Source organism: Euprymna scolopes, chromosome 1 (assembly GCF_053919585.1).
Source record: "Euprymna scolopes isolate OS-2025 chromosome 1, ASM5391958v1, whole genome shotgun sequence".
Taxonomy (NCBI): domain Eukaryota; kingdom Metazoa; phylum Mollusca; class Cephalopoda; order Sepiida; family Sepiolidae; genus Euprymna; species Euprymna scolopes.
Genome location: NC_136482.1, coordinates 112,558,650 through 112,570,850, shown reverse-complemented (window position 1 = coordinate 112,570,850; position 12,201 = coordinate 112,558,650). Strand labels below are relative to the sequence as shown.

The window sequence follows — 12,201 nt, the reverse complement described above, 5'->3', positions numbered from 1 at the left end:
ATTTACCCCGATCATAAAAAATGATAATGTTTTATATTTCTAATCCGACCGATATCCCCGTCTTTTTTTTTTTTTTTTTTTTACAAGGTGGTCACCACTTATCAAGGCTCGCAAGCCACTCATGGATAAGGGTTATTGTAAGTACAGTACGTTAGTGTGGATATTTTAGAGTGTCTACTTAAGGGGGCGGTTCATCAGGAATTTGTTTACGTTTGACTTGAAGACATCCAAGTTGTAGTCAGGAGGGAAGCAGGCAGACGGAACAGAGTTCCACAGGCGTGCAGTTCTAAGAAAGTTATTTGTTATCTGTGCCTCCTCGAGTTCCAACCACTTCCATTATTGGTTCCATTTTGATTACATTTGAAGATCTATGAACATTGATATAAAGGTGCAGTTAGAATCTTAAAAAAGATCTCTTGGTTGGATGAGGTAGCAGGTGAATGCCTGACATCCAGTATAATGCTCCATCCCCACCAAGAACAAAATAAGAAAATAAACAAGTGAAGCATGCATGGTCCCACGTGAGTGCACAGTAAATGAGAGCATTCCTCCTCCCACCCACCCCATTTAGCCCCAAAAGTCCCCAGAGGACGTCAAATCCTGGTGAAAATGAACAAACGGTGCAGTTTTAAGCCTTAACATATGTAAATTTGAATTCTGCGCCATGCAAAAAAAGAAATGACTAATTCCATCATTTGCCACCCCCCTCCTAGTTAGCCCCAAAAGTCCAAGGCCTTAGTATATTTAAATTTGAGTTCCGCACCATGCAAAACTGCTAAATAGACATACATAGAAAATTTTAGACAATTATGGTAAAATAGTAGCAAAAATGGAGTGTTTATATTAGCCCTAAAAGAGCTCCTGGGGCACACCCAAGAGTTATCACAAAGTATAGACAAACAAAGTTATATAGAAATCAGTTAAAACTTTTCAAAAAAGTTTTATAAAAATCCAAGGCATCAATTTTTTTTTAATAAGCAAACAAGTGTAATTTTGACCATTTTAACACAAAAGGCAACCGGAGTTTACCTGAAAAATCCGTTCTGCTATTTTTTTACTTATATCATGTTTTATGTTTGTGCCAAAATGTTTTTAAATTCCAATTATTGAGAAAAGTGCAGACGGATGAACAGACAAGGGTAAATTTACAGGTCCACCCTCCTTTTGTCAGGGGACCAAAAAGAGAAATTCTTCTTGCATAACTAAAAATATTAAGTCTCCTTATACTTCTATATTATTCTTATTGAAAATATGTAAGTAAATACTCTTATAATTTTGTGTTTTCAGTGTAAAGAAAGGGTAACTCTTTCACCAAGTTCTCACAGTCATTACAAACTATTAGATAACTGTTAACAGAACACCCAATATGAGAGAGGGAAATACATAGCTAACAGATAGATCGATTACTTGCTCAGTTAATTACAATTTATGGCTAGATAGAAAAATTAAAATGGATGCCTTTCCAAAAATAACTCAATTTCAGAATCGAAGTATATTCTAGCATTTATTTTGTGACATTAAAATATATAAGAAAAAAAAAACCCTTAGGGAAATGTTGATAAACTCAACTTTAGAATCGTAATAGATTGTTAGTATTAACTTATTTTTTCTAAATAATGTAAATATTTGAGTCGCTCTTACTTAGAAGATAGAAAGTCAAAAGAATGTATATGTACGTTCACCATGCAGACAGATTGATCACCCAAAGAAATACACATCAAAAAGTTTTCAAATCTAGAACATTCTACAAAATTATCTACAAAAGCACTGGTGCAAAAAGCAGAATCAGTTTGATCCAAGATGCATGCATCGTCACATGAAACTACAACACGCTTGACTGATATTTTCGCACAAAAAAAAAAAAAAAAAAAAAAAAAAATCGCTATTTCCATGGCAAGTGCTCGTCTGAGCTCCATTCTCTGCCCCCCCCCTCGCCAATCTTTCACAAAAAACACCCGTCTAACTAAAACCACTGTCAATAATTTTCCCCACTCTTTATCTGTGCCTAAATCAAAACGTAGATTCCATGAACAAAGCTTCTTTCTTAGAACTGCACGCCTGTGGAACTCACTGCCGCTTCCTTTCCCATTTCAACTTGGATGTCTTCAGTCCAACAAACAAATTCCTGATGAACTGCCCCTTAAGTAATGACACTTTATCAAATCTCCAATATTAACTATTACTACGATACTATCCCATTGATTACTATACACACAATAACCCTTATCCCTGAGTGGCTTCTGGGCCTTGATAAGTGGTGACCTCCATGTAAAAAAAAAAACAAAATTAAACTCCCTACTCATAACCAACCTTTTCTTCCATCCATCAAAAAGATGTAGTGCTAACTACAATAGCAACCACTTCTGTTTAATTCTTTTCTTTATAATAGCAAGAGCAATGACAACATGCTAGTCAAGACCCAATCATCATCATCACCAACTGTAAGGTAGTAACAAACTAGCAGCAGCAGCATGAATAGACTTGCCACATTTCATCCAAGTGCATATAACACTCAATAAAACTCTTATCAAGAGAGATATTAATTTAATCGCTTACCAAATTTTTTTCATTGAACTGAACTTTTTTATACCACTATCTGGAATGAATCGAGTAAATATTGTTTGTACCAGTCAGAAATATATCCTTAACAATCAATCCGATATTGACTTTGTTCATGTTGAGCTGAGGTATGGTTCTATCCAGTCCTAGAAAGCCATCCCTCCCAAGTCTTACCCTCTCTCTGAGGCAGTTTATTGATAATTGCCCGAGATGCCTATACCAAGAAATGCTAACAAGGATGCAGAAGCATTTTTAGTAGGTCAAAGTGCACTTCACCTAATGTGCTTGCTTTTCAAAACTGCAAAGGAGGTAAATAAACATACCACTATGCATTCTCCTGCAAATATCATTTCCTAGCAAGTTCTTGCTCAGGAATAAATATTATATGTTGCACTAATTGATGAGCATTGTCATTTTTCTTTTTGTTTACATTTGTTTACGATCATTTTTTCACAGAACTATGAACACGTTTTGATCATAGGGAAATGGTTTTATAATTATGCCTTTGGGTTTTATAACTTAAAACTAAGAAGACAAAAGTGGTGGTTCCTTTGTCATAACTTAGATCATAACTATTTTAAGATGGGTTTTTAGCACTACTGGCACTCAAACATTTGAAATTTTACACAATGAACTGGAGCTTATATCTATAAAAGGGAATTTTTTAGTTAAAATTTTAACCATATTGACAAGTTAAACAAGTTAATAAGGCAGGAAAAATAATAAGCAGACAAACATTCATTAGAAAAGGTAGAAACGAAATACCATAAACTATTTTTCACATTAACAAAAATGCAATAGTTGTTTGGCCTGTTTTATGGCATATCAACTCTTTTTGCATTATTTAATGCTGAATTCAATAATTTTGTTAAATGTTTTTTCTGCTTCAAGTTCTTTATATCTATAAATATTTATTCATGGAGTTTTGTTTTGTTTTTTAGTTTTTTATAGAGAGGAACATTTTTTGTTTTTGCTTTGCAAAACACAATTAAGTTTTCATATTATTTGGATTTATCGGACTACTGCTCTCATCTCGAGTGTGATCTTCACAACATTTCAGTTGATGTAACCTCTGACCTTCTTCAGGTGTATCCCAGTGAAGTAAATACAGGGTTCCGCTCAAAATTCCGTCCAAATTCTCGAGTTCGACAGAAACATTCCAGAGTTCGACAAGATACACCTGAAGAATGTTGGAGGTTACATCGACCGAAACATTGTGAAAATGAAGATGTACTCTGATAAATCCAAATAATATAAATAACCAATCCTCATCTCCAAAATTCAAAACATGCTTAAATTTTGCAAACGGAAAGTAAAAAACAATAACATCAATGTTTGCTGCATTTTTTTTTTAATTTTCACATTAACAAAATTGCAATATTGTCATTATTAACAAGAAAATTTTACAACATATATGAAGCGAAAATATTTATAAGGTACTTACAACATTTTGATACGATATAAAACCAAGCTGTCCATCTGTGTTCCGTCCCCAAGAATAGACAGTGCCGTCTGAGGTTAGTAGAATAGAATGGTAGTTCCCACAACTCACCTAGAATTAAAAGAAATCATAGAACAAGTATTGACTATGAATATTATTTAATACCTGATACAAAGAAATCCTCTTTTGTGTCAAAGTCATCAAATGCTAACATTCCAGGCTTAATAGCAGTCAAAGTAATTATTTCTTGATAAGCTTTTGCAATAGTTGTAATATTTATTTTCTTAAATAATTATTTATATTAAGTACAACCAAAAAGCAAAAAAAAAAAAAAAAAAGTGCTTAAATTTATCAGCGTTATCTGCCTTGACTTTATTCTGAAGTCACTCTTCTCTTTTGAAATTAAGAAAACCGGTTTTGTCCACATGTGGGAAATTCAAAATATGATTGTTCTCTTTCTGGCTTGTCATTCAAAGCAGATCCTTCATTTAGCTACTCTTGAAAGCATGTTTTCGCATTCCTAGTCTCTAGTTAACATGTTCTAATAGCAGTCAGAGATATATTCAGACACATACAACACAAAGGAAGCAACTTAGATTTTCATTACTCATGCAGTCATCTATCTCTGGGTTACATTGTGTGTATGAATACATTCTATAATGATATATATGTTGAATAGTTGGGTTTTATATTTTATCTGTATATTCATGTATATGCAAATGCATGTATGTATATACGCCGTATCATTTCGTTGATCGTCTAGTGTGTAAATTTGACATTTATGCAACAGTTCTAACAGAAAACGATTAATGTGGATATATCGAAACAGTTGTAGACAAACAGTTCTTTTTAACAGATGTAATAACACAACACATAATCGAATTATTTACAAACATTTATTTTCATGATCTGGCCGGCATCTTCAGAGATTACACGTTTTTTACATCTTAGCTGCCTGAAATAACGCCGCCCCCTGCTCCATGGAGAGACCAATTCCCTTCTTGAGTCGTCCGTTCCCTCTGATGTCCAGCTAACGACTGCTTAGAATCTCCCCAAATCTACATATCATCATGTATCTCATTATGTCTCTCAAACCAACAGCTGATGTAACCCGAATCTAGTTATTTGTTTATGCAAACCAAAATCATGTTTACATCTATTTTCTATTTTCACATTCCTTTTGCTATTTATTATATGTCAATCATTTTTTCCCAATTTAATTGTTTATTTTTCTAATCATAATAATTGATCCAGCGACCCACTGTCACTCAAATCAATTAATAATAATAATAATAACAACAATAATAATAATGTTTTGACCCTTGGCCCTGCTTGTCACAGTTAACACAGATACTACACTATGATCACAGCCCAAAGGGTCACAACACTACATCTGATCCTGTTCTTTTCTCATTGCATTAGAGAGATTATTGTATTTCTTATTTAGTATATATATCTATTGTTTTTGCCTTGCATATTATAATGCATAATACAGTAGAACGCCAGGATACGGTGGTCCTAAGACACAGCTTTTTTAGGTTATTATGGTTATGATATTTGCCCTGGCTTATCCTGTTATTTATAATGTTATTTGATTATATACATGTGTACTATATACTGTATTGTATTTTGTTACTAATTTTTAATGCCAGGGTTCTACTGTATTTACATGATCCCTAATGCTTTTAATGTTTGTCTTCAATAAAGTGTTTATCTGAGAACAAATGTATGTGTATGCAAACTCTTCTCTATTGACCTTCGCTCTTGTTTTGACACTATCCACGAAAACACAAACAGTGACCATGCATACATGAAAAAAAACATACTTGTACACATGGCTGCAAAAATCATAAAAGTTAAGATAAAAAATATCCATTAGCTTTTCATAGGGTTATTTTTTATTTTTTTTTTTGGCTGCATTCAATTTTTACCAGTTAAAGAATCATTTATTTTTCATCTTTTAGTGCTGAGATTCGCATTGGATCACATCGATGTTGTATTTAAGGTTTTGTGTTCTCAACACTAGATCACTTAACGCAAGTGAAGGAAACACTAGATTAATGGATAGTCCTAATCCGCGGAGTTTCAAAGAAATACTTTCCTTCTCATCAGAGGGTAGGAATTTCCTTTTCAGATTAAATATGTTTTTAACTCATTTCAAAGTGTTTTTTAACATATTTTATTAACTGTTTGCTCATATATATATATATATATATATATATATATATATATATATATATACATATGATGATGTCTGTTCATCTATTTCAATGAATACCACGAAACATCACTGATAATGCTGTGACTCACATGTGAAATATTTTATGGCAAAAATTACACAAAATCCAACCACACCTCTCCAGAGTCAGCACTGTTAATTACTAGTGAAAAGTAGAAATTTCAGAACAACTGGACATAATGCTAAAATAAACAAAGAGCACATCCACCACCTGTTATTCATGATTATACCGTCATTGGATAATTTACCTTCCACCAGACTATCCATTCACGTGAAATCACCTTTTTCTTCCCCATATTCCCTCTGCTTCACTTTTTGTTATCAAGTAAGATCTTTGACTTACTTGCAGTTTCATCAAATACTTTTGCATGCAAAATCCGATCCCGCATTTTGCTAATTACTACCCTCTGATGAGAAGGAAAGTATTTCTTCGAAACTCCGTGGATTAACGACTATCCACTTATTAAGGGTTTCCTTTTCAGATTAAATATGTTTTTAACTCTTTTTCAAAATGATTTTTTAACATGTTTTATTAACTATTTTCTCTTTATATATATATATATATATATATAAATAAATGCAACTTTGTCTCTCTGTGTGTGCGAGTTAATTCCTTATAGACTCCGAAACGGCTGAACAGATTTTCTTTAAAGTTTACAGAACTTTAGTGTATAAGTCTGGGAGTAATCACAGTTAAGTTTTGCCTCAGAATATCCCTTATAATTACCTATAATCAAAACCATTATTTTAATTTATCTATCATTGGTAAAGCCATTTTTCCATATTGTCACTTAGCAACAATGATAGAACAACAGGATGTGAAAATTCTACTGTGGATAAGTTGATAGCAGGTTTTTGTGCATGAGAGGGCCTGTAGGTTCAAACTCTGCACGTAAATTTCTTAATTTTTTTTTCATTAACTGCAAAGAATTTTATAAGACCTGAAAATTGACGTGTTTTTTTCAGTGCAAAAGTAAATTAGATTTGTTTTTGAATGTCCATTGAACAAGCAACCGATCCTGAAGAAATTACAAAACAGTCTACACAGAGAAAATGTGATTCAGAGGTTTCCTGTACATCGGTTTAACGAAACATAGGCCCACAACAACCAAACACAAGTAGTATGTCTGGCAACATAAGATAAGAAATTTTTCAACACAGTTGACTAATTGTAGAACTACACAGCGACATAAAATCTTACGAATAGATAGCCAATGTTGATCTTGTGGTTCTTTCACATACGATTCAAGAAATCATGGCCCCCAAAACTTTAACAAAGTAGTTGGTTTTTAGCTGGAAGAATAGCTGCTAAGACAAATCAAAGAAATTGGATTGTTGCTGGTACGTTGCATCCACTGTGCGGAGGCTTCATTGATCAGTAACGTGTCAATATAACCGAAATTTACTAAAATAATTTTTTTTTAAAATAATCATAAAAAGGCATCAAAGCAAACTCCGAGCAAGGTTGGGTAATACTGCTCGTAATTTATAAACAAGATTGAAATATAACCGCATTTTTGGACATGCTGTTAGTGGTTAGTGTAAAGGATTGCCATAGGTAATGTTAGGTTATTTTTCCTATTGTCACTGTAGTTTCAAGGGGGAAAAAAACGAGTTTACTTTATTATATAGAAGATGTACATACATACACAAGATCTTCATGCCGTGATATTTACCTCAATAATTTTACCGGCCACATTAGATGTATCTACCATAATAGGATTAAGGTGATCTCCACTGATTTCATCCGAGCTCTCTGGACCCTGGTGAGACCTTCGATTCATCTGGGCTGTGTATCGCACAACATTAGGGTGGACACCCCACATGTAGACATTACTGTCCTGGGTAACTGCCAACTGGAGGAATAAAAATAAAAAATTTTAAGCTATTAGGATTTACTACATAATTTTTTGTGATATTTTACCTCCTTTATTTTTTCAGGATTGTCTATTATGTGAGCAGAGAGATGATTCTCCTAAGAGACATATCTGATCTTTGACATTTGATTTTAAAGTAAATAACCACTCAGATAAATTTTGTGGTCGACGTGTCTCAGGACAACGTAATGTTGAATGGTATGGTCAGTCACAAATTTCTTTCTGAATTGTGATTATGATCAACAGATTTTGCCATCAATTTAAATAGTGAAAACACACTGCATGCAAAATCAAAACAATTTGATGAATCTTTTAGTAAAAACAAAATGAAATATATATATATATATATATATATATAATCAATAAAATAACTTTACTGTACTGAAATAAATATCAACTTCCTCACTTGGGATTAATTTTATTAATGTGCCTTTGTATGGAGGCTCCAAGTTACCCTGAGGATTTCTGGTAATCTTAGTCAAAATGTAGGTCAAGCTGTTAAGTGATAGAGAGTTTAGTCAGCAAATCGGAGAACTTAACCTTCAGCTCTCTATCTCATGTCAACCAGCATGAATTCGCTAAACAACTGACAGGCATACAGGCACACACACACACACACACACATATATATATTATGTTAGTATAGACACACCAAGTTATATCTTGAAGAAACCAAAGAGAGACAAGAAAACCTACACAATGCTTCAGCCTCTCATATTGAATGTAGATAATTTGGAATTGGAAAGAAAAAACTGAAATACTCACCGAGTGGAAAGACTTAGTGGCTACAAATAATATCTTTTCCGGGAGTGGGACATGTGTGGGAAGTGATCTTTTTTGTACATGTCCAAGTCCTAACTGACCAAAATAGCCACAGCCAAAGGCATAGACATCTCCCTGAAAGATATATTCGTGCAGATTCCTGAGTTTGACAGAAAGATTCCTTAATTCAACAAAACTCTCCTAAATAAGATCAGAGGTTACATCGGTCGAAACGTTGTGAAAATAACACTCAAGATGAGAACAGTAGTCCAAATAATACAAATAATACAAATTATCAATCCTCATCTCAAAAATTCAGAAACATCACACTGATTGTTATCCTACATGTGTTCTGCATGTTCCAGCACTTAATAAAAGGTGAACTTATAGAGAGAATTAAGAGAGAATAAAAAAAAAGAAATCTAAATGAATGTCAGAGTGAGAAGAAGAGGACTGAAAAAGCAAAATTAAATGGTAACACACATACACATGTATGTATATATATATATGTATATATATATATTGTGTCAGGTCTTCCAAAGGGCGAATGAACCCTTTTTTTTCGGGATCAATGGCCAACTAGCACCATGTGTGTTTGTGTGTATGTATGTGTGTGTTGGGGTGGAGAGGGCTCCCGTAAGACATGGTGAAGGCAACCTTTCTAGGAGACAAAAAAAAAAACAAAGCGAGAGACCAGTACCCGCATTAAGCTGGTCTGCAGTTTAACTTGTTGCTGGCTATCTTATTCTTGCTTGTTGCTGGATCTCAACATTTTGAACCGAGAGAGAGACTTAGCTGTCGTACAAAGCTAAGACTCTGTAACACCATCTTTGTATAGATACTCCCTCAGGCATTTGTCTATAAAAATGGTCCTGTGGCAATGGAAAAGTTGTGACGCATGGAGGCTTGAAATGTTGGAAGCATGTAATAATTGATCTCAATGACCGTCTTCAGTGTCAAGCCTGCTTGAGTGTGTGAATTCACCGGTGGGACTTAAAAAAAAAAAAAAACGTCATTTTTGGGCTCATGAACTTCAAGTGTCTGAGGGAATGGCACTCGTCTGACAAGACGCTGCAATCACCATCATATATATATATATATATATACATATATATATTCCTGAGTTCATATAAAAATATATATATTCTAAGGTATATATCCTTTATGATATTGTCCAAATCATTTAAAAAAAATAAAAAGCTCAATGAAGTTTCTGACTTCAAAGTATACAATTTAGCTGAATACTAATGAATAAAAGAAAGAACCCATCCACAATCATAATTTTTTATTTATTTTATATTTCAGCAAAAGCCTATATATTTTTTCCTTTCCATCTTATGTACATTTTGCAACCCATAACATAAATATTGTTGGTTTTATAGGCTGCTCTTCAATCCAAAGTTTCTTATTAAATCAAAACCAAGGACAATATTTTCATTATAGGTTGTGAAACATGCATAAGGTGAAAAGGAAAAAAATATAGGCATTCATCAAAATAAAAAAGATTATGAGTGTGAACAGATTCTTTTTTTGGTCATTGAGAAAAAAAACTAACATTATATATATATATATATATATATATATATATATATTAGTCATCAACACTGTTTTGCTGTATCACAACTCTTTAGTGTGGCTAGACCAACATCCATCCCAAGCCTAGGATTGAACCATCAAGTTAATGGTTAGTAGCTCTATCAATTAGGCCACTGAGAAAAGTGCTGCTGGCAATAATATCTAACAATGCTTTATACAAACATTGACTGCCACTCCCTCAGTGCTTGATTTGTTTATTTACAAAGCAGTAGCAGACGATATCAGTTATCAAGAGTGCTTGATCCAATTAGAGTTAGTTGGCACCAAGGTTCAGATTTTTTAACCAGCCTTTAAACGTAAATAAATAGTTTTATTTAAAATAGGATAAAATATCTTCTAATTTCAGTCTTAGTTTCGGTTGCTCAGTCATTAGAACCAACGGATTTTATAGTATAAATTTACTTATTTATACAAACCGTGTCTTCGTCAGGCCTTCAGTATCAACTCAACATTGATACTGAAGGTCTGAGGGAGCTGGATTTCAAAAGAGATGTCAGTTGAAACATGTATGCATATATGTAGCTAATAATGTTGGTATAAATAAAGAAATTTATACTTTAATACAGATCTGTTATTGAACACTATTTTATAAATACTTGAGTTCCATTGGATTAACATCTAAGAAATAACGACACTACAATCACTAAGCTCATGTTAGAAATTAATTCCAACTTATTTAAAAATAATTATTTCGGGTACTTTTAAACAATCTACATTACAGCCAAATAAAGTTAAAATATTGCAATTTATACTCAGTAATTATATATATATATATATATATATATATAAACAAAAGTCCAACAAAAATATACTAAGCTGGTGTTCTGTTGTCCTTTCGAAGAATGGTTGTTATCAAAGAAATTTTCTATTTGAAATAATTATTAACAAGAAGAGACATCATTTAAACATTATTTATATAATGCAAACAATAAATAAATAAATAAATAGATAGATACATAGATAAATAAATAAATAAATAAAATAATAATATAATGATATTGTTTTTATTTTTCGAAATTTATTAAACTGTCCATGAATTAAATTAAAAGAAATTTCTGACAATTTTTTTTTCTCCAAAAACAAACAACCAATCAAATTAGAGAGAATAATGTTACGGTCACGTATTGAAATTCTTATTAATAATCTTATGAAGCTTATACTCAAACAAAAAACGTTTTAGTTATTCGTTAAAAAAGACCTGCACAAAGATATTTTTTTTTTTACTTACTGTGCAATATAATATTTAAAGAATATATTTATTTACTAATTATTATATTTATTTATCTATCTAATCATATTATATATCAAAATATTTCTAACACTCAAAGCAATATATAAAAATAATGATAAAATCCTTACAATAAAACAATCAAGAAAATTTGTTTTGGACAGGAAATCTAAACCGTTTCCAAAACTTTTTGAACATAGAAAGGGAACCAAACATAACTGATGATTTCAAAGCAAACATCAGTGTAGCAATCGGTGTATGCATTGAGTAAAAGCTAATAATTTATACAAATAGAATAAAATGGTTACCTGTTGGTTAAGCACAAGAGAATGGGCATAACCTGCTGCTATTTGAACAGACCGGATCTCTTTAACAGTTGAGAGGGATGTGACAACAGTGGGCACAAGTAAACTTTCAGCATCGCCGTGTCCCAATTGACCATGGATGCCCCAACCCCACGTATAGACCCTACAATGAATTTACGCAGAAATAATACTTT

At 32.6% G+C, this 12,201-nt stretch overlaps 1 protein-coding gene across 1 annotated transcript in view; it reads right to left on the bottom strand.

Annotated features, from left to right (window-relative positions):
- The window catches only part of LOC145266444 (uncharacterized), a 174,950-nt gene that overhangs the window by 33,990 nt on the left and 128,759 nt on the right, over positions 1 to 12,201 (bottom strand). Inside the window, exons 20-23 of the mRNA XM_080122153.1 lie at positions 12,011 to 12,170; positions 8,882 to 9,013; positions 7,916 to 8,095; positions 4,004 to 4,111 (exon numbers count right to left, since the gene is read on the bottom strand). Coding sequence (XP_079978279.1) covers positions 4,004 to 4,111; positions 7,916 to 8,095; positions 8,882 to 9,013; positions 12,011 to 12,170 — 580 coding nt within the window. The remainder of the gene's footprint in view (positions 1 to 4,003; positions 4,112 to 7,915; positions 8,096 to 8,881; positions 9,014 to 12,010; positions 12,171 to 12,201) is intronic.